The sequence below is a fragment of the Haliotis asinina genome, chromosome 6 (genome assembly GCF_037392515.1).
Source record: "Haliotis asinina isolate JCU_RB_2024 chromosome 6, JCU_Hal_asi_v2, whole genome shotgun sequence".
Classification (NCBI taxonomy): domain Eukaryota; kingdom Metazoa; phylum Mollusca; class Gastropoda; order Lepetellida; family Haliotidae; genus Haliotis; species Haliotis asinina.
Genome location: NC_090285.1, coordinates 47073638 through 47096318, shown reverse-complemented (window position 1 = coordinate 47096318; position 22681 = coordinate 47073638). Strand labels below are relative to the sequence as shown.

The 22681-nt window shown below is 37.1% G+C and overlaps 1 protein-coding gene across 2 annotated transcripts in view; it reads right to left on the bottom strand.

The window, feature by feature from the left end:
* Positions 1–22681, bottom strand: part of LOC137288093 (tubby-related protein 4-like) — a 189912-nt gene that overhangs the window by 15488 nt on the left and 151743 nt on the right. For both annotated transcript variants that reach the window (XM_067820470.1, XM_067820471.1), the window contains exons 10-11: positions 14725–14959; positions 10082–11247 (exon numbers count right to left, since the gene is read on the bottom strand). In XM_067820470.1, coding sequence (XP_067676571.1) covers positions 10082–11247; positions 14725–14959 — 1401 coding nt within the window. The remainder of the gene's footprint in view (positions 1–10081; positions 11248–14724; positions 14960–22681) is intronic.

The following is a 22681-nucleotide window of genomic DNA, read 5'->3' as shown; positions in this document are numbered from 1 at the left end:
ATCATCTCATGATGTTTGTTGATTATTTTATTACGACACATCATTTAATTATAAACATGAAGGGCAGTGATTGTGATTGTGTCTGTGGCATTTGAGCATTATCTGTTAAAGGATAATAACAGAGTACATTCAAAAGAATTCACAATGGATGGCATAGTTACAAGATGATGGTTTATGTCTAAACACAAGAACACAGACAAGAAAAAAAACTCATGTTTTGAGTTATTGTCCTTTGTTGTAAGTAATCTGATAGTGTACATGGTTTGTGTATTTAGTGGAGTTATCAGAGTTTAATAATTTCACACAATATTGCAAAAACTATGACTCGATTTTGGATGTTCTTTTACAAAATTGTTGAGTCAAATATACGTGAATTATGTATCTCATAAGCTCCTAGTTTACTATAATGTTAAAATGGATACACATTTCCATGTGACACAACATATTCAAGTGAGTGAGTGAGTGAGTGAGTGAGTGAGTGAGTGAGTGAGTGAGTGAGTGAGTGAGTGAGAGTGAATTGAGTTTTACACTGCACACAGCAGTAGTACAGCTATATGGTGGCGGTCTGTAAATAATCGAGTCTGGACCAGACAATCTAGTGATCAAACAACATGAGCATCGATCTGAACAATTGGGAACCGATAACATGTGTCAACCAAGTCAGCAAGCCTGACCACCCGATCCTGTTAGTCACCATCTTACGACAAGCCCACTTGCCTTTCATGGCAAGCATGAGTTGCTAAAGGCCTGTTCTACTCCGGGACCTTCACAGGTCTCATATTCCAGTAAACATTTACTTCATGATAAGAATTCTGTATACGAACGTATGTATGTGCAAATTATTGTAAGACACAATTTCTGATTCTCCAACGAACAAATGTCATCAATGCATTAGTCTGCAGCACAACACCCTCTAACAGTAACAACATTTTGGAAATGGATAAGTGCTTATGCAAATATTAGTTTTCCTGATATAGCATTCATGAGCAGAGAATGAATTGTATGAATTATTATCTAAAAGACCTTTTACAACATGATCAAAAAAATGTAAATTTACTTTTTCATTTAATAAAGACACTCCTGGATGAAACATTACGATAAATATGTCAAGAAAAGATGAACATCATTTTGCAAAGTGCTTTTTTCTTCTGCTTTTCTTTTCTCCCAATTCTTGGCAACCTTTTGAACAAACTTTTAAACCTCAAGGCTAGTTAAATAATACAGACAAAAAGTACCATAAATGAAATTATCAGAGAGTTTATTCGTGAGCGCAAGTGGCCTCCATTTCCTGAAAAATGTTGGCATATAAAAAAGTATACTTGATGGACTTTTTCTCCTTTTTTGTCATTAGAGTTAATCAGATTTCAATAATTGTTAAGTCACTTGTTAAACTTAAATTAGGAATTTTCCAATTTTATGCAGATTAAATAGAAAATTTATGACTCCAACTAATGCCTGGGGCGGAAAACACATTAAACAAGAAGCATTTGCAACTATCTCCCACTTCATCAGTGACGCTGAAATACAATGAAGAGAGTATCTCCCTTATCATAAAACATATAACATTACAAAAAGGTTATTATATGACACAAGAGGATATAATGCCTTGTCCATTATTCAGCTAAAAGTAATCTTTATACACGATGAAATCTCCCAAAACAACAAAATCATAAAGATTTCAGGACAAAAGTGGGCGTTATGGTGAATATCAACTAAATCAACAGTTTAACAATCATAATATTTCCCTAGGTTCTGATTACACCTTCCATCCATATTCATATCTCTTAATCCTAATTAAATCTTTCACAAACCATTCTACAAATAATTAAGTACCACTCACATCATTGTTCTGCTTGCATAATGGCAAATATTCTGTGCTAAGTTTGCAGAGCAGCGTGCATAAACTTTCCAAGATTGATGGTTGCTGAACTGCAAGATTTCTGGTCACAATCGTGTCTCAGCTAAAGGTTAGTATTGATCGTGGAAAATATTCTGAACTGAAATTGATTATGCCTGAATCCGGCCTAATGCTTATCCAACAGAGTCCAGTGAAACTCCTGTTTATGCATTTATGAGACACAAATTACAACTGTAGACTCCCAGAAACTCCACCAAGATGTCTCAAGGCCTCTGTGGTTAGAATGGTTACTCAGGTCAACAACGACCTTGGCCAATGAAAAGGCCGACAGACAAACATGCTATTTCATCATAAAGCAGTTGGTTGCCATTGATGCATCCATAATATGAAAGCAGAGAATACAATTGCCTGCCACAAAATGTCAACAGTCTGGGTGCCATTTCTTGAAGAGCACCTAATCTTCATGGTGTTGCTTTTGTACTGAGGTTTATGCACATCTAAATGTTTCATAATCCAAAATAAGTTTTCCAAATTAAGTTATCTAATTTTGAATACAGTGGTTTCATTAAATTTTTTAATTCTCCTGTTGCACTATTTCTCACCATTGATATGCAGTAGATATTATGTTTCATGTGCATATTTTGAAATCATTATCATTCAAAGAGTATTATTCTTCTCTTATTTCCTTCTTCCATATTCATGCCATTTGAAGAAAGTTTCAAACATTCCATTAGTAATGAAAGTGAAAAAGTTTGCAAGTGCTTTCATCAACAAACTTTCCTTACATAATACAATCAAAAAATAACTTCTACACAGACTTGAAATTTGCCTGTTCTTTATTCGGTGAGAAATAATGAAGGAGAGTTTGCAGGTGACACTAAAGGTCTGAAAGTGAGTTTCCAGGTGTGAGTAAGTAGATGGGTGGGTGTTACAGAATGGGTAGATGACTTACTAACATGGTTGGTGGGTAGGCGAGTTGAGAAGCGAGTATTCATGATGTGGTCCTGTATGTCTGTGGAAATGTGGGTGCGCCCATGAGATATCAATGTCAATTAGTGGGTCTGTATGAGTGTGTGTGAGTGGGTCTGTGAGGATCTATGAATGGGTCTGTGTGAGAGTGCATTAGTAGGTATGTGTGAGAGTGTGTGAGTGGGTATGTGAGAAGATTATTGTCATGTTCTGAGTGAGATCTGTGAGAGTGAGCCCTTAGTCGACAAGAGAGGTAGTGGGTCTGTGAGAGGGCGACTAAGAGTATCTGTCAAAGGATAAATGATTGGATCTGTGATAGGATGTGCGTGTAGTTCTGTGAAAGAATGTATGAGTCTTAGAGAAAGTGAGTGAGCGGTTTTGACAGAGTGAGAGGGTTTATGGAGAGTAAGTATGAAAAAAGTGGCCCTAAGATCTGTAAAATAGAGTAAGAGTGAGTTTGTGACTGAGTGAGTGAATCAGAGTAGCGAGTCTGTGAAGTGATCAAGAGAGTGTGAGAGAGAGAGTGAGTGAGGGGGACAGGTATGCCAATGATCAGCTTCTTTCCATGATGACAACAAAGTTTCTCAACAATAACTTCAAGAACTTACCTTTGTAAATATTACACTTTCTTGTCACAGTTAGACTAAGCACTCCAGCCACCCATTAAAAATGAATTGTTCACAAGTCTTACACAAAAATGCATATCAGGAATTGCCTTGATTTCATTTGCAGATGTTCAACTACAAAGTTCCACTTGTAATCTTTCAAAAATCTCCCCACAAAATATGTATTCCAAACTGATGCCAGAACTGTCTAGCATGACATAATTACTTTGTTCCAAAGCCTTCAGGCTTGTTTGTTATGACAGCTTTGCTCACACAAGGTTAGCAGTCAAAAGATCAATATGTCTGAAGTCAATTACCCATTGGCGCCTGTTTGTGTTACATCAGACCATATTAAAGGGAATACATACAAAAATATTAAGCTCATTGAGACAGTGTCTGAACCAAGACTGCATATGCATAATGTCATATCACTTCTCAGACGTTCACAAATAAAGAAGACCTCAACTTCACTAAAAATAATCCCGTCTTCCTGCCATATATAACAGTAAAGAGACAGGAATCTGAATCGTCTAGACATGGAACCATTTGGATATAAACCTGACTCAGGAACATTTGACTAGTTCGTAAGTGATCAGCAAGGTTATTGATCGTCAGTATTCTATTTCATTAACACTGATGATATAAACAGTCCACTTCTGCTTCACTCTGTTCTTATGTGATACCACTACAGCTGCTTCAAACCCTCTGACTTAATGGATATTACATGATTTCAGACTGGCCCTTATTTGCTATCATTAGTAAATGGTATCTCTAACTGAATCAGAATTTTTGCACATTTCAACCTTAATGAAAGCCAACCCACAAACACCAGCATAAACAAACGTTTCCAGTCCACTGCCCACTTAAAAGATGGTCTTGATGGGAGGATGTTACAAGACAGAAGTCTGGAAATTTAGGAGACTTTACCTCAGTTTCAGTATTGGTCTTTGTTTGTTTTCATTAGTAGATGGTATTTTTAACTGTATCACAAATTTAGCAATTTTTGCAGATTTCAACATAACTGAAAGCCAACTCACAAAAGCAAGCATAAACCAGTCCAGTAGCTGGCTAAAAGATATCTTGAGGGGGTAATGGGAAATGTCACAAAACAGAAGTCAGGAGATTTGGAAGGCTTTAGACTGCAGTCATTTGCTCTCAGTCTGTTAAAAAAAAGTAATATAGAAAAATGAATTAAAGTGAACAAGATGTCAAGCTGAATGTAAATTGTAAAAATAATTTCAGTTTTGGCAAATGTGGAACATTATTCTGTTTCCAAGGCAACACTGACAAAGCTTGTTCTGCATTTATTTTATTACTACCATTCTTGTCTTGAAAATACCAACTTATGTTTTATTAGATCTATCTAGTTTTTTGCAGTCATGACAGACAGTCAAGATATAAATTTCATCAAGTGATTTGCTATTTCAAATTTCTCTTTCACAATACAAATACCACTGAGCTGACAGTCAATGGTCGGAGTTATCCGAGTATGACATAAAAAAAAGAAAAACAATCTGTAACAAAATATGTTATGATCAGATTTTGTCATTTATCCTTGTGGAAGCAGTGGTAGTTGCAGAGATAGTCGAGGTTATGCGGTTGTGAAAAAATGGCTTCATAGAGTCAGGGTGGTGAGAGTGATGGGAGTTTGAACTGGAATAGAAAAAAACTGTTTCTCATGACCATCCTGTGATGCTTCAGTGGTGATATGTCATCATGACACTCTCAAACTCAAGAGAGCTATCAATTAACTAACTCAACTACTTATTTACACACTCATCTCAATCCTACAAGGACTGCATTCACTACATGTTCATTCCTTCATAGCCCTACGAATGTCTTAAGTCCCAAACACTGGCTACGATCAAAGTTAAGAATTCTTAAGGCTACGAACATTTCGAGAATGAAGGTCCAGTTCACTAATCCATTCTCTAACCTACTCATCCACTCACTCAATAGTTGACATCATTTACTAAGTCAAGAACTGATCTACTCTCTATGGTACTCATTTACTCACTCAACAACTGATCTTATTCACTCAGGCAAGAACAAATCTACTGGCTACTCTTTAACCTACACAGTCAAGAACTGATCTAATCTCTAACCCACAGAGTCAAGAACTGCTCTACTCTCTAATTACCCACACAGTCAAGAACTGATCTACTTTCTAACTCAATCATCCACTCACTCATCCACTGATCCACTAAATCAACAACTGACCCCCATCCTTTAAAGAAAAATTATAAACTCACAATAGTTGCTCTGACTGACCTTTATGTCACATAACACATGCATGTTTTTATTAAAATGGCCCCACTAAACATCAGATGACAATATTCAATAGTACATCACAAATTTCAATCATTAGATGTGAACATTGTTGAACATTTAGAATCAAGAAATAATCAGATATATACATTCCTTCAAGCTAAAATGTCACGAAATAAAACACTCCATCAACCTCTTCTCATCAATCACAGACCACAAAACAGCTTCTTTCATTCCATCAGAATCATAAATTCACCAGAGATGATAAAAATTACCACCGGAAAATCAGTCAGTTTGATAAAGCTGTTACAATTCCAGTAGATTCAATCAAATTTCTGACTTGATTCCCCCAAATAATTAGATTTGTAAAAGATTAGCAAAAGGTAATTAAATTTGCTACCAGTTTCTAGTTCATGAATGCAACACAATTTGCCATCAAATTTAAAATCTGCTGGTGCAGAGCTGATTCATGCAGCTCCTATTGAATCTTTGACATATACTTCAAACCAAATAATCATGCAGTATTAGTGTTCTTACAAAATTAACATCTTGCTGAGATTCAATACTGCAACTTGACATATGATACATTTCCGTCCAGCACACTCTGAATTATACTAAAACATGACCCACCAGTTCATACAAGTTCCAAAATGCAATATACATTTACACACAACAGAAATGGCAAAGTATATCTATATTGTCCTGTTTCAAAGCAAAATTTAGCCTAACATGTAAGACAAACTATCATGAGATCTCTTTAACGTGACTTCTTGGCAAAATGTGTCAATTTTATCATATAATTGACACAAACTGCACATGTAAACTTTTGAGATGTAGACAACAAGTCTGAGGCCAATCCGAAAAACAAATATCAGTGGTAACAGTCGCCAAAAGGATGCAACTCTAATTGACAAAAACGTCAACACTAATAATTGTAAAATTTTTATTTGTAAAGAGTCATTAAATCAACCACCTGATGTGGATATCTTCATAAAGGTCATGAGGTGACCCAGTCTTCTAGGCGCCACAGTTTGATAAACAAAGTTGCATTCCTTGAGCATGCTGGATTATGGGTTTGCGTCCCAGTTTAAACCGATCATTTTTGCGAATTTTGTCACAACCAAACCCATGCTGGTGGGTTTCTTGAAACTGGTCAACATTTATTAACAGCAACTGATCGCAAGTGAGTGAGCAAAATTTAGTTTTGCAAAGTTTTTTGCAATATTCCAGTAATATCATGGTGGTGGACACCAGAATAGCTTCACACATTACAGCAATGCTGTAAAACACTTTAACCAGTAGGCTACCCCACTTCCTCTTAATGAAGGGATGAAATGGTCAGGATTGACTATTTGGATGAGCCCATGTCATGGTATCCCAAGACAACATTTGTATTCATTGATGCTATTGTCAATCACTACACTGTCTAATTTAGGCTTGGTTATTTACAAGATGTTGAATACAAGATAACTGAAATACTACTGAGTGTTGCATTCCACAACAAACAAAACTGAAAATTAAATAAGCCTTGCACCTCCGAGTAAGTGACGCATCAAGCCATCTTTAACTGGAATATGTGCAAGTCACATTGGCTGTGTGGATCAGTGCTTAGATTGATGACTTTGTATGTTTACAGTTAGAAGCCTGGCTGTGAGAGTGTGGGTTTGCATCCTGGCTGGAACTCAACCTAATACAAGCACTGGAGAGGATAGTATAAAAGATGTTACACTTTCTACAGGGTATTGTGTATTCATAACCAGAATGTTGTTGACAGTGGTGGACTTGAAGCTGGGTATCAGCCTCTGAGCAATTTTACATGTATCCCTAGAGCTGCTCAGCTCAGCATACAATACAAGTTGTTATATGATTGCTGTTTATAAGTATTTGTTATTAATTACGATGCCAATTATAAGAAATGCTAAATGTGATATGTGTGTTTGATATTCATTCTGTGGGTCCTGTGAATTTTCAATGAGTCAGACAGACATCTAAAACTAAAAGGACCCAATGTCCTGTTACTTTGAATTACCATTTTGTGAACACTGCAAATCATCTAACATATATAGTGTTAATTCCCATATATAGTGTAAATTCCCAGAGCTGTTATAATATGCATTTGTTTCTATATGCTCCCAGCCATTACACTGTGCTTTATGAGTAAGAAACAAAAATACAGAACATCTGTAAAAAATAGAGAATTTGAACATTTCAGTTCTTGTGAAGAAAATCAACCTGAAACTGACAAACTAAAAAATGTCACCATTTTTTTTTTAACAGAATCATATGTATTCCTTGGCAATGGCTATATTTATATACAAGGATTTTAAGGTTTAACCAATGATGTCCAAATGCCACCGACATATTCACCATCCTCCCTTCTACTGGGACTCACACATTGGCATTCATTTTTGTGATTAATTTAAGTTCTTCATTCCTAAGGGAAATATTAAACTTCTCATAAGTGTATTGCTTTTCGAGTTAAACTAAGTTTTCCAAAGTTCAGAATAGGTTTTCATGTGTATGATCGCTGAATAACACATCTGCTTTGTGGCCACTGGTACATTTTATATTGGAGTAAGGAGATACCGATGTTAACCCTCATCTGTGTCACAATATATTACATCATATAATACAGCTTGAAAATGTTAAAATGCCTTACTAATGAAAACACAATGTTAATTTAAATATGAGTGAGTGAGAGGGAGTTTAATTTTATGCCATTTTAGCAATATTCCGGAAATATCACAGAATGGTGCACCAGAAATGGGCTTCAGACATTGTACCCATGTGGTGAAGCAAAACCCAGGTATTCTGTGTGACAACGAAATGGTTTTTTTAACCACATGGCTACCCTTCCAACCTGTTATAACATGATTCACTTAAAAAACTCATAATCATGTGAGGAACATTCTCCATGAATGCAATTACTCTTATTAATGAAACAGGCATCTACTAGCATGAAAAATCAAGACGTTTTTCTAATATCAATAAGACAAAGTGGTGCCAGGTATTAAAATCAATAGCAATCTAATCAATTTTATGTCATTTGTTTTGTTTATGACCCCGGAAGATCTGGCTAGTGTCAGCAGCCCATGTTTGTGGCAAGAGGTGACTAATGGGATTAGGTGATCAGACTCATTAACTTGGTTGCTACCTATACCAACTGGATAAATCAGTGCTAACAATGTCAGTGTATGTTGTCTGTCAAAAAAATGCAAACAAAAAATATCATTGATTAATATTACCCCAAATCAGATAATGTATACAGAATGTAATATAAATTCAATAGTATGTAATTTCACATCAATAAAGGACAAATAATTGGCATGTACTAATATAATCTGAGAGAAACGTACATCTAGCACGGTACTATTTTGTTCATCCACATGTAGATAAATCTGTTTATATGACAAAATTAGTCAATACAAATATAATGCATAATGCATCAATGGATAGTTGTTATTATGTGTCTTTTAGAAAGTAGTTTGTATGTACAGCCTATGCACATATTGTAATATATGTTGCCTTGTGTAATTTCATTATTGCAAAAAGAAAAAAAAAACCCAAACCATTCACACATTCAATAACTGAAACAAAATAGAAAAGAAAGGCTAATATCTTCTATGCCATCCATCTTAACTTCATTATGTTTGGGACATTGAGGTGGTTGCTGGGAGATGAATTTTTCAGTTATGTGACTGTGATAGATCAATCCAAAGCCATGTCGAAAGTCATCTGGTTTAATGGCACCCTTGTTTTTCAATGTCACCTTGAACACATCACCTCATTCTTCAAGGGCTGCCATCTAGACTCCACCCCTTTAGACAAAAGTGTCTCAGTATATTTACAAGTGGCCTGCAAACTGGACCTGTTTCAGGCTTAACTTAATCCACATGTAGCTCTGTTACCAACTAAAATCAGTAAGCTTTTTTCACATGATTTTAAAGACTATGCTGCAGAAATATTAAAAACAAAGCTCAGATGAAAAATACCAGTTGCCAAAGTGAGTGAACATTGTTTTACGCCACTTTTAGCAAAGATTCCAGCCATATCACCCCAGGTTACACAAGAAATTATCTTCACACATTGTACCCATGTGGGAACATTAACCAAGGTCTTTGAGATTACAAGTAAATACCTTAACTCAACTACCCCAAGTTGCCAAAAAAGCAACTAAGCACATGGTTCAGGTACACACAAACCTTCAGGAAGATCACAGATACCTTTTTCTGTACTTTTGAATAGTGCTTTTTGTAAAATTTACGTAACCAAGGCTAGCTTTTACGTCTATATTGTCAACAAGAATGGATGATTGTAGTGAGGCTGAATTAAGGACAATCTGTAAAAGAATAAGCTGTAGAATATTTGAAATGTTACATACCTTTTGCTTCAGCTGAGATTTTTGGAAGGTCTCCAGATTCTTGTAACTATGACCACCTTTCATCTCCTCTATAGCAAGCAAAATGTCTTCATCGGAACTGTCCACTGCTCTGGAATGTTTGGTTTTCCTTCTGAACACAGGACTTAGATGCCGACACTTTCCTTTCAAAATCTCTTCACGTAATTTTCTTGTAGGTGAGTCAATTTTTCTCACTGGTGAGGCTGGTAGTGATGCACTGTGTAAAATTTCAATATCACCGCCATTTGTCAATTCTGTCTCCTTGAACAGAGACTTGCCTACCACATTGATGCCCCTATCCACAGACCCATGCCCGACAGGCTGGCCATCATCAAACAGAACCAGAGAAGCAGATGTATCTTCTTCCATCACCAGAGAATCACAGCTGTTCCGTTCTGAAAAGGTCTGTACGTTATTGGTTTCCTCAGAGGGATCAAAGTCTACAGAACCCTGTTGAGCAAGGTATAGGCGCCGTTGAAGGTCCACCACAGTGGGTGCAGTTGGACTGCAATCCCCCACCAAATTATTTTCAAAAGGAAGCTCCGTATTTTCTGGGGTCTCCTCATCAATGTACTTGATTGCCTCGCTAGCTGGATCTGCCCATCTTGGGCTGTCCCCTGGTCGGACATCGGAGGAGACTACGGTGTCTGAGTCTGTGGAACTGGGACTTTGCCTGGGCACATTTGGAGTAGTTGCATCAGTTGAGCTGAGGATGATTCCTGCCCCTCCATTAGCTGGGCCTTGTTGAACATTGGAAGCCTTCACTGAAGCAGTTGCACTAAGCGGGGTACATTTTCTCACTTTCGGTCGAGCACCTTGATTAGCATAGTTTTCTTTAACCACATTGCTGTCACTACCATTTTCAAGTTTAAATGCTAAAGAGTTATGATTTAAACCATTCCTAATTGGTGATAAGGATCTGGATCTTATACTCCCTGAGTGGGAAAGTCTTGTTGGCAAGAACGTAGCATTGGGGGAATCATTATGCCCATTCAGAGCGCTGCTGACATCCTCTCCTCGACAGGCTTCACCACGAGCAGGTTGAACATCCACTGAGATCTGATTCGCTTGTTGTAAGTCTGTATTAACAGGCATCACCTTATCCACCGGTTCAGATGTTACCTCATTATCCAGACCATCACTTGTTGCTGGAACATAAAGAACGGTTGGAAAGCATAAAGGGAACACAGAGTCATGAGTTTCTTGCAGAATTTCTGCAAAATAGCTATATCATGATTGTCCTTAGTTTTCCCCAAGACATTTCCCTTACTTAAATCTTAAGACACCAGAACAGAATGTCAAAATTTGCAATCCAGTGACTGTCTGAAACAGAAGTGACCAACTGAGTTAGCTTACACCTCTAGCAGACTGTTGTAACTTCTTATGTGCTGACACTTGCCATGCAAACAGCATAGGTCAAATCAAAGATATTGTGACAGTTATTCCAAACCTAGCCACAAGATCATGGAAAAATCTTTTAATTCTTGGTACCAAATTATGATACCATAATTCATTCTTAGCAGGATATTTTAGTTCCTGCATTGCAGATTCAAACAAAAGGACCACCTCAGACCAAAATACCCCATGAAAGAAATGTCCCTAATCTAGGATCCACCTTGTCGTATACCAAATTACCAGACCATGGAAACTGATGACATACTAACAGAATACAAATACTACTAGGTACAGACAAAATCGCATGATACCAGTCAAATAAATAGTGTCTGACATACATTTTACCCCTAGAAGATGGGCAGGTGAATTCAAAAAGAGAATAAGCCATAATTGAAAGTTCGAGACCTGCACTTATAAATACACTGGAGCAGATGATTATCACTTTCTATGACTAATTTACTCAATGGGTTTAACATGTACAGCTTTAAAATCACAAAATGGCTCTTTATATATGGCAAGGAGATTTTCTTGAGGAAGTTGAAATCAGAAAACAATATTTCACCTAAACGTTACAACAGGCAGAGCCCAGGATACCTGAATACATATGGAGTTAAAGACTCAATCCATTACAGACATGTTTCAAGGTAATAAATTTGGTATGGCAACACAGATGTTTCTGGATATCAGAAACAGGATAAATAAATCTCCAAAAGAACCAACTAAACAGCAATAATGATAGCATATTCCTATCTGATATAGGTCCATAAAAACTTAAGAAACACATGAGGCATTTATAGCAGCCTTATTCAAGACGACCCCTTTCACACAACACAAGAAAGGCCACTGTGTCTCGGGACTGACGCCAGAGAGACCTAATAAATCCTCAGAATGCACGTTTAAATGTTTTTTTCTATAAATCTACCCATTCACATTTCACATGAGTGGCTGCAAAATACTATCCTGTCTCTTACACAAATGAAAAGTATAAAAAAGACAGCTTTAAGTAAATACTGTGAAGCTGAAAGAATACACACACTTCCTATGAAGAACAAAAACATTTGGTGAGGCCCTTGAAGAAAATGAGAGCCAAAATGTTACAACTCATTGGCAACATTTAAGCCATTCACTGATTACTTTCTTAGTAAGTGGAGAGTCAAAAGTTTTTGTCACAAGGGCAACATTTCATCCCGAAAGTGATGCCTATCTTAAAACTGACTGAGTGAAAACTCCCGAAACAATTCTGTTGACAATATTTCAACAACTCAGTGATCACCATTTTATTGAGTATGCAGGGATTGAAAGAGTCAACTTTGACAATGGGCCATTTTCAGAATTATTAGCCATTTTCTGAATTTAGAATGGACTCCTGCCCTTGTATCAATCATAAACTTAAAAATTTTAATGGGCCATTTTTCATTCTAATGTGCAAAATAGCCGAAAGCCCCTGCCTTTCCCTATCTTGAGTGTGTCCAAATATAATGTCCCATTACGCAATATTTCATCCACACTGTGATCACTACCTATAAGTAAGTGAGTCAAATGAAATATGGCTTCAACAATTTAAAAAATCAATGTCATACTGGCAATATTTAAAACAAAATGTAGTACTGCAAACATGCCTTACTACAGCAATATAGTGACAGTATCTTTAAGTCATAATATCAGTTCTCGGCTAAATGGCAGCCACTATCTTAATTAAACAGCTCTTGAAAAATATTTATTTCCAATAATTTACATATAAGTACATGAAAACCTATAGAGATATATAATCTGTATGTGATCCAGATATTGTTAAATAAGACAACATATAAATGAATATGTGTAAATGACAAATACATGATATGTGCCGAATATGACTACATAACTACTGTCTAATACCACCAGTAGCTGCATCAACCCAGCTCCTGATCTACACACAACACACTGTATCTTTATCTCAGACAAGTACCAAGCATAACTCTATGAAAAACACACAGTATATCTTTTCTAGTACCAAAAACAAGAACCAAACATAAATTGAGTGAGTGAGTGAGTGAGTGAGTGAGTGAGTGAGTGAGTGAGTGAGTGAGTGAGCGAGCTGAACTGAGTTGAGGTTTACATCACTTTTAATAGTATTCCTGCAATATCACAGCAGGAGACACTAGAAACAAGCTTCGAACATTGTACCTACGAGATAAATTGAGCACTTAACCACATGGCTACCCAACCACCCTCATAGGTTGATGATAAAAGGCAAACTTCAATTGAAGTTCATACTTAGGATGAGATTCATTTATGCATGTCTCCACTGATGTTTTCTTATCTCTACACTTACAGAACAATTGATCATATTACTATTTAATACATTGTAATAGTCTTCAAATGACATTTAGGTCTTTTAGTTGCCACGCAACTGGTCATATCCAACAAGCAAGCTGGCCATTCTGGACTGCACAAACATGAACTAACTAGATTTGTTATCTTTTTTTCAAAATCATCATTCCCTTAAATGTTCTGATTATAACAGATTTCTAGTAATGTCTGTCTGGAAACCCCATTCAAATTTCACTCAATACATGCAACAGCAAGTTCTATCTACCACAACAGTAAAGAAGACAGTCAAGAGCTAAAGTAACAACATACATAATGATACACATATTAACTGACAGATATATAAATGTAGTATTTCTACAAGTATGCCTTCAAGAGTGATTGACTGATTTTGATCTCAACGCTATTTGTCTACAGTCTTTCAGACCTATGCTGTTAGGGTTGCATCTAATGAAATCAGAAAATGTGACTGCTGGATCTCTCTGCATAACTGAAGTCTGCGAAGGCCACCTTAGAGGAACCTATTTTTTGGGTATGGTGATGACAAATCAAAGATGATGATGATGATGATGATGATGATGATGATGATGATGATGATGATGATGATTCCTTGATATACTTGTGGGTAACTAGATTTATGGTATTTATGGCAAACCTCTGTTGAAAGTAGGAGCATCCAGTCAGGTTATCGAGGCAGGAAAATGCACTAAAGCAGAGAGGTCTCACCTGATATGACTGCCTTTCAACAATGTCATCCATCTCATATACCTATCGGTCTTCTCAAACCTTGTTACCTCTACAACAAAATGGACCTTGAGTTTCAATCCTGCATCCCAGACAGTAGACACAAGACAGACCAACACAGAGTCTACCCATCCGTCTACTTAATCATGCCATAGTAACCTTGGACCTACACTTACAAGACGAGTCATCGTCCTCACTCATGCCTGCAGGGGTGAAGTTGGGGTCCCGGGACAGCTGCTGGCTGCTTCCACAGAGCTCACAGAGGGTGATGGTCATCTGACGTGGCTGCAGGTGGAGGAGGCTAGTTTTGTAGACAACGTGCCCTAGCATCTCTGGGAGGTAGGAAGCACACCCAACCAACTGGAACTTGGTGCCCCAGATGTTTGATGTAACTTCTACCAGTTTACAACTCTGAAAGAGAAGAACATTCGTGAAAATTCTTTCAGACATGATTGCTTAACTATGTCCACTTGTCCTGGACTATTGCAATTCCATAAGCACAAGTTGGAACTTGGTGCCCCAGATGCCCAAGGTAACTACTGCCAATTTACAACTCTTTATTTGGAAATGTTTCAAAGCTAAAAGACTTGATAGGAATACTTGTCCTGAATCGAGTGTAAACTTAGCAAATTCCTGGATAAATCTGCCCTTGTTGCAACTTGTGGACTAACTGTATCAACACATGGTGTCTATACTTGAAATTCATTATTTCTGCCAGTTAGCTACAATTTGTTTTGTAGAAATTTCTTTTCATGATATAAGGGATTGTATCTGTTAAAGACGAGAGTAATTTTATTCAAAGCACTATCAATAACTGTAACTGTTAGCAGCTCCAAAATCAAACTGACATTGATGAAAGTACTAATTATATAAGTGAATTCATGGTCCTGGGGTTTTTTTCTAGTATGAGTTCGCACATCATTGTTGAAAGTACACTGGGTATATTCATGACTTGCAGTAATTGGATTACTACCAATTACACAAGGGAGGAATGATGTGTTTTTCAAATTTCTTTCAGGATGGAAAATTTATGACTTTCAGTTATCAGATTTCCTGGTGGCAGCTCTGAAAGAATGAAATGAACCTGATTGTAAAGAGCACTAGATTCTTTGCAGGTCGTCAGAGGCGATTAAATGAAATGGGTGGTCAGGGCCCGACAGAGTGTGTCTACATACCCTAACGGCATGGATTGTGTGTCATAAAATTGGTCAGTCTGGTCCAACCTTTGATGATCTATAGCAACCATCCTATGGTTGGAATAATGTAATGTTAAATAAAAATGTGACAGTAAAATGTGTTTAAAAAATGCTTAATACAAACTTTAATACAGACTTTAAATCAAAACAAACACCAAACAGAACTTGATATGACTGGTAAATGATCTGACTTAAGTTTGTACTTCATTGTGTGGAGAATATTCAAATTGATACAGTGTCCCCATAATTCATTCCCTTAAATCATATGAGGGAGGAAATCTGTTGTTCTTTTATCATACATTTTGTTACAAATTTATTAACTGCCTTACATGTATATATATTTACTACGAAAGGTTAACAGTCATAACAGCATAGACTCACTTGCCTTGGATGAGGCCAAGTGTGTCACATGTGCTTGTTATATGATATCTGATACATTTCTCAAAATAACATCAATCTCATTCATAGATCTTTCCAAAAGATATACGTTTTTTCGGAGCATATCAACTAAAAACACAGGTGGTTGTTAAATGTTTTTCATGTGTAAATACATGAATGTTGCCAGTGATATGCCATGATTTACCATACTCCATCAATGTTTTAGCTGTCAGCCTACTGCCTACAAATAGCATTGCTTCTTGTCAAAATATATAGGGAGTTAACTACAGATAACAATGAGTTTGAATCAAGGAAATTATAGGTGACATTGAGTTCAAATCAAGGCCTCTATAAAGTTCATTCACAGTTCAGGTAGAAACTCGATCCAGATTTCTCCAGCAAATGCACCTGCTAGAATTTGACTTGACTGGTTACACAATGTTTTCTGAACAGATCCCTGATAATCTTACTGCTCTTACATGATTCAGACAAGCTCATGTTGCAGGTGCTCTCAGTACAAATGCAACACGATCAACTTTCAAGAATACTTCCCTACAGATCTGTGTACATGTATTGTTAATGAAGCAAAGTGTTCCATGTACTCAACAGGCTGGAATCATAATAGATATCAGTGAGAGGGAATAACAAATGAGGAAACACAATGAGGGTCTGTAGTTCTATGAAGGCAGAAAATTATCATTTACAGACCCATAGAGTTACAGTTACCGCAGCTAGATTTGATGTAACACAGAAATGGTGCAGTCCAGTAATATCTCTGTTCACTGTGTGTAGAAGTTCATAGTGATGGAAGTTGACAGATTGACGACATTGACCACTTCGATGCATCTAAGCATGTGTGTTATAACCAGAGACCAAGAATGAGAAGGGATTAGGGATCATTTTTAAAGCAAAGTGACAACTCTTATTAGCAACTTGAACTCTCATGAGGGTAAACAAGCCCTTCTTAGCCCAAGTTTAGCCTTAATCCAATTTCTACAGCTACTGCTGAATTCTCATCTATCTTCAATCTTGGATCCAAGGACTTGGACATGATCGTATAGTCAGAATCAATCTAAATAGAAGTCACCTATGTGGATCATACTAAGAACTCAGAATTGCTGTTGCCCAATCAGTCCACACTTCATGTCATTTAATGACCTGCAGCACAAGGAACCTAAAGTTCCTAAACTGGATCAACATCAGGTATACCTGACATTGTAGCCTGTCGAAATGTGTGTAGCATGCAGCTTAAATCAGCAAAATTTGTTCACCATCACAACCTGAAACCACTTCAATGACACTGAGTGAGTTTGTTTTACACCATTTTTTTGCAATATTATGGCAGGGGACACAAGAAATGGGCTTCAGACAAAATATACCCATTTGGGGAATTGAATCCAGATCATCAGCACGGTGAGCTAACACTTTCTCCATTAAGTCAATGTTAGTAAAGAAATTAGAGCATAATACAATAAATTGTGGATTTCTGAACAAAGTGATACACTGATGTTTTATGACTGGTCTATGAAATGAAATCCCAAGTGATGGAGCCACTAACACAGCCATGGACAGCATTGTGTTCAATATGCCTGGCCTAAAGTCAGGAGTTATAATAGGCAATGTAATATGTCAAACAGTCACAACTAACACAGTCATATTCAAACTTCCAAGGCAAAAGAACAATTTCCAGGCATCCTGAAGACATGCCTCTTATTTTGGATTCTAGGAAAACCTGATCAGTAATCCAAGACATAAAACTCATGCATTTTCATGCTGCATGATTTTTGCCATAATTCTTTCTCATGTACAATAAAATATCACAGCTGTCTATCAAAAACTAATTTTTAATGCTCGAAGTATTATCAAATAGGAACACAACCTGACATGAAAGCATTCCCCTGGGATCAAAGATTCAAGAATTTGCAAAATGGGTATGAATTATTTACAATTCCCCTACATGCTGCCATCTTAACATCAACAGAAACACCAAGTGAGAGATACTGTCAACCTCAAGTGTTAAAAACACCACTATACCAAAACCACAGGAACTCACACAAATGTCTTCGGTATTGCCTGCCTATTGATTCAAAAGAAATTTACCAGTAACTACGAGTAAGCACATGCAGAAGGCTGACTGATGTTCCTGAGCATAATAATTTCTGACTAAAACACATCCAACATGTAAGATGCTTTAGCTGCTACCCATCAAAAGACTTGTCACATCTAAAATAACATGATGGAATAGTAGCAGGCCAAGTACCACGCGCAATGCTTTTAAGTTTTCTATAATAAGCTTTTAGAACAACCCTTGGGCCTCAGACCTCATGTTAAAAACTAAATCCTGTGAATAAAAGGATTTCATGTTATCCATTATGTTTTTTTAATGTTACAGATGTGAAATATAAACTGTAGGGCAATTATGGTTCCATACCTTCATATAAGAGTTTTGCTGCACTCAAAGAAAATGTCTCAATTTATCCTGTATATAATTTCTACCTAACTCAAAAAAGTTTTACACTTCAAACGACACGGAAAATGTGGGTGAGGCTTTTAAGGCTTTGAAGGATGGACACTCATGCTCTCCATACACCTGAGTAACACTACCAACACCGTTACAAGAGTGGAATCAGGCAAAAAAAGGTCTTGTGTTTCAAGGAGAAGTCCCCGTTCTCCGCCCCGTTTTAACTTGTAAAGCTCTACATGTCAGTATGAAAGGAGACAGTGAAGAATATTATCAAAACAGACAATACAAATAAGTGACTTATTTCTTGTCACAGATAACCTGAAAATGTGGTCGTCTTTCCATCACTGAATGAGATAATTTTGTCTACTGCAGTAAAACCATATCTTGCTGTGACTGGTTGCATGCTATTGAATGCCCTGGTTATATGATTGCAGCCTGTAAAATATCAGAGCAGGAACCTGTGATTGATAGTGTGTGAGTGAGTTTAGTTTTATTCCTCTGTCAGCAATATTGATGCAAGAACATTTCTGGCATGTTTCACTCATTTTACCCACATGGAGAATCAACCCCAGGTCTTCCATGTGATGAGCCAACATCTTATCCACTTGGCTACCCAACCACCCAATGGCTGATATTATGAGCAATTTCCCACACTGCCAAGTACAATTAATCACGACCCACCAAGTCACCAACCTGGAACAACTAATCGTATCAGAATAAGATTTTTCAGTATTCGGTAGCAGTGAAGTGTGTTAGTGAGGTGAGAGATGTTTTTTTCGCAGTATTTCAGTCACCAGAATATAAACACCCAACAGAATTATAGATGAATGCCTCTGCTGTTGCCTACTTATTCCTCAGATGGTGACTGAGGATCATCATTGGTGGGAATGAGGTAGTTCTTATTCCCCAAATATAAAATAAACGAAAAGTCAACAGAATTATGTCTGAGCATTTAATACACCCAAACTGAAACAAAACAGTAAAACCAATGAAAAATCCCTACACTGCACATTCACCGATAATGTGAATGCTAAGACTTCTGTATAAATGTCTTCCCGATAATGGTAGCTACTTCTTAATACTAACTTAACTGTAACCCCCAGGCTGGTACTCTATACAGACGTCTTTGTCCCCCAACAGTCATCTAACCAACTGCCAGCCTTCAACTCATTAACACTGTCACCAGCCATAGCCACGAAATGCACGCAATATTTCAACCCACATGCATGTACGCCTAGTGACAGGTGCATTCAGAAGCGCTGACCCATGCTAAAAACAAAAACATCAGGTTCCTTCTGTTCAATTGGTGCAATTTATTTCTGAAACCCAAACATGTACAGATTCTTGAACTAGGCCTCAGTGGGTGAAACCATTATTGGCCTACTAATATCACCAGTGTAAGCAGTTATTACAAGAATTTTGGATCCTTTGACCACTGTGAGAATAGGTTTATAACAACCCACGGTTGTTGTAAGAGGTAACAAAAAGGATTAGCTGGTCAGGCTTGCTGACTTGGTTAGACCTTGCAATTGCATAGATTGATGATCATGATGCTGATCACTGCATTGTTAGACAATCGCCATATAGTTGGTATATTGTTGAGTGCACCATTAAACAACACACGAAACAAACATTTTGAAATTTTACTTCAGTAAAACATGATGTGCAATTAATATATTTGTGTATGTATTTTGCAGACTAGCATATATGTACCCAACTTCCCTCTTTGCATCCTCACTGCACTAACTCAGTGAGAGATCAGGCAGAACGAAATTCATCTTGACAAAATGATTTAGCTTCAGAAAAGCTATTTGGAGTCTGTGTCAGTCATCACTTGTTGATTGCACAAAACATCACATGACTGACAGGCAGTTGTGAAATCTTCATGAGTCCCTGTTACTATAACTGAGTAAACAGACTCGCTGTGAGGAGCTTGGTGCTTGAACGGCCAAGGGGCATAACTCTGCCTAACCAGGAAGGATAATCAAGTAGCACAGACCTTCAAACCAGTCTTAATAGTTGAACAAGTGTCAGACGATTAAAGCAGTCACTCACATCAAAGACGTTCAATTCCTCTAACAGGTAAAATTAGTGAATCTTTACTCCCTTCATTTGTGCTATTCAAACCAATTTGCTATATTTAGTGAACAATGGACCTCAAATATTCACAGATATCAGTTAAGTGTTCTAGCCAATAGTGATGTTGACTACCCTGAACTCTAACATATGAGGAATGATATCAAGTATGATGGATTGTCTTTGTGCTATTATCCTCCAATACCATTAGCAATGCTCCAGGATGAGAGCAGCACTTGTTGATGGGACACTCTGTCAATTCTTGATCATTAATGAATGCTTTCATCAATAAAGATGTTATCAACATTCATGGAGAGTGGATTTCACAGAACAGTGTGAGTCAGAGTTTCGTTTTACTTTCAGCATCAGTCATGTTACATGATAGAGAGATTAACGCCACACACTGTACCTAACAAGTTGTACCATCTGGGGAATTGAACCTCATTTGGAGGAGCTATAGTCTAACAACTGGCAGCAACTGCTTTAACATCGAAAGGATGAATGTTCATTTAGAAAGGCGCACAAAAATTAAAAAAAGTCAGTAAATCTGAACATCCCATACTGTCAGCAGCCTCTTAGATTCATAGCCACCCAATCCCATAACATGCCTCTTATGACAAACATGGGTTGCTAACGACCAATTCAAACCAGATCTTAAAGAATGAATAAATTCTAATTTTTTGCACTGTTATAACCATTACATATGAAAGACTTGAGGTTAAACTTAAGTGGAACACCAAACTATTCTTAAAAATCTTGTGGTTAATTCATACCGAGCGATTAAAAGTTGCCAAAAGCCATCTGCTTCACTTTCGCCCACCAACGAAACAAAAGACAGGTTATGTAACTCTGTTGCCATAGCCATGCAGTGACGTCAGGAGGAACGATTTTCAGTTAGTTGTATAGCAAATGTGTAGGCAGCTTGTCATTTTGCTGGTTTCTCAACGTCAACAAAGACATGCCGAATTGTTGTGTTGCAGTTAATTGTTCCTTAAAGTCGAGTGATGGTGTCACTATGCACAGATCCAGGTTGTGGTCGAAGTGACAATATTATTGTAAGTAATATTATACTGACCACCGCCGCGCTTCCAAGAGTGAAATCCTATTGTCCATCAATCAAATACATATGTTACTATCAAGGGAATGTAATTTTGATTTTGTAAGTCAGTGAAAACAAACTTAAATAGCATTTATCTCCAGACAGGGCACAGCCGTATTTGAAAATTGCTAAAGTCTTCTTAGAATTATTGAGATTATGGTTTGTTTTCATCAAGTTAGAAAATCAAAAGTACTTTCTAGTCGGAATTAAATATGTATTTGAGTCATGGCTAAAATTATTTTGCATGACCCTCATATCTATACCTCATATTGCATCACGGAGACATGCCACTCCGACTGGTTGAAATTTCGTTCACCGCTGAGAATTGTGCACTGTTGTCAACAGGTCAATTTAAAGTAATTAAAGATGGAAATGAGTAATTTTAATGACGGGGTTTCATTTATGATGATCCTAGTGAGTGATTTATGTATTTGCACCCCCTAGAGTGACATGTGATCTTTAAAAGCTAAGTCATTTAGGGAATGTTGTTTTATCAGCATTATCATGTGCATTGTCAAGTTATAATGACCACATGATCATGATCTGTGTTAACATGTTACACTGTCTGCAAACCACACATGACAAATCCCTATCACAAATGAATAACATTCACACAGGGCTATTACACTGTAATACAGGTGTCATAATTTATATACTATGGCAACATGAAAATTGAAAACAGTGTACTGCATTCACTGAGTGTCCAGTGACCGACTTCTTGTACATGGAATTCAAACCCATGGTGCTAGATTAAGACTAGCAGTACTGTTATCCTGACAACTAGCTTCATGAAGTAGTCAGCAAAATGGACTTCTGTTTCTGTTGTTCTGAAATTCTGAAGATAAGTGACTACAGCCACAAATACAGGATTAATGGCCATGATGTAATAGAGGAAAAAGTATTATAAGAATTATATATCG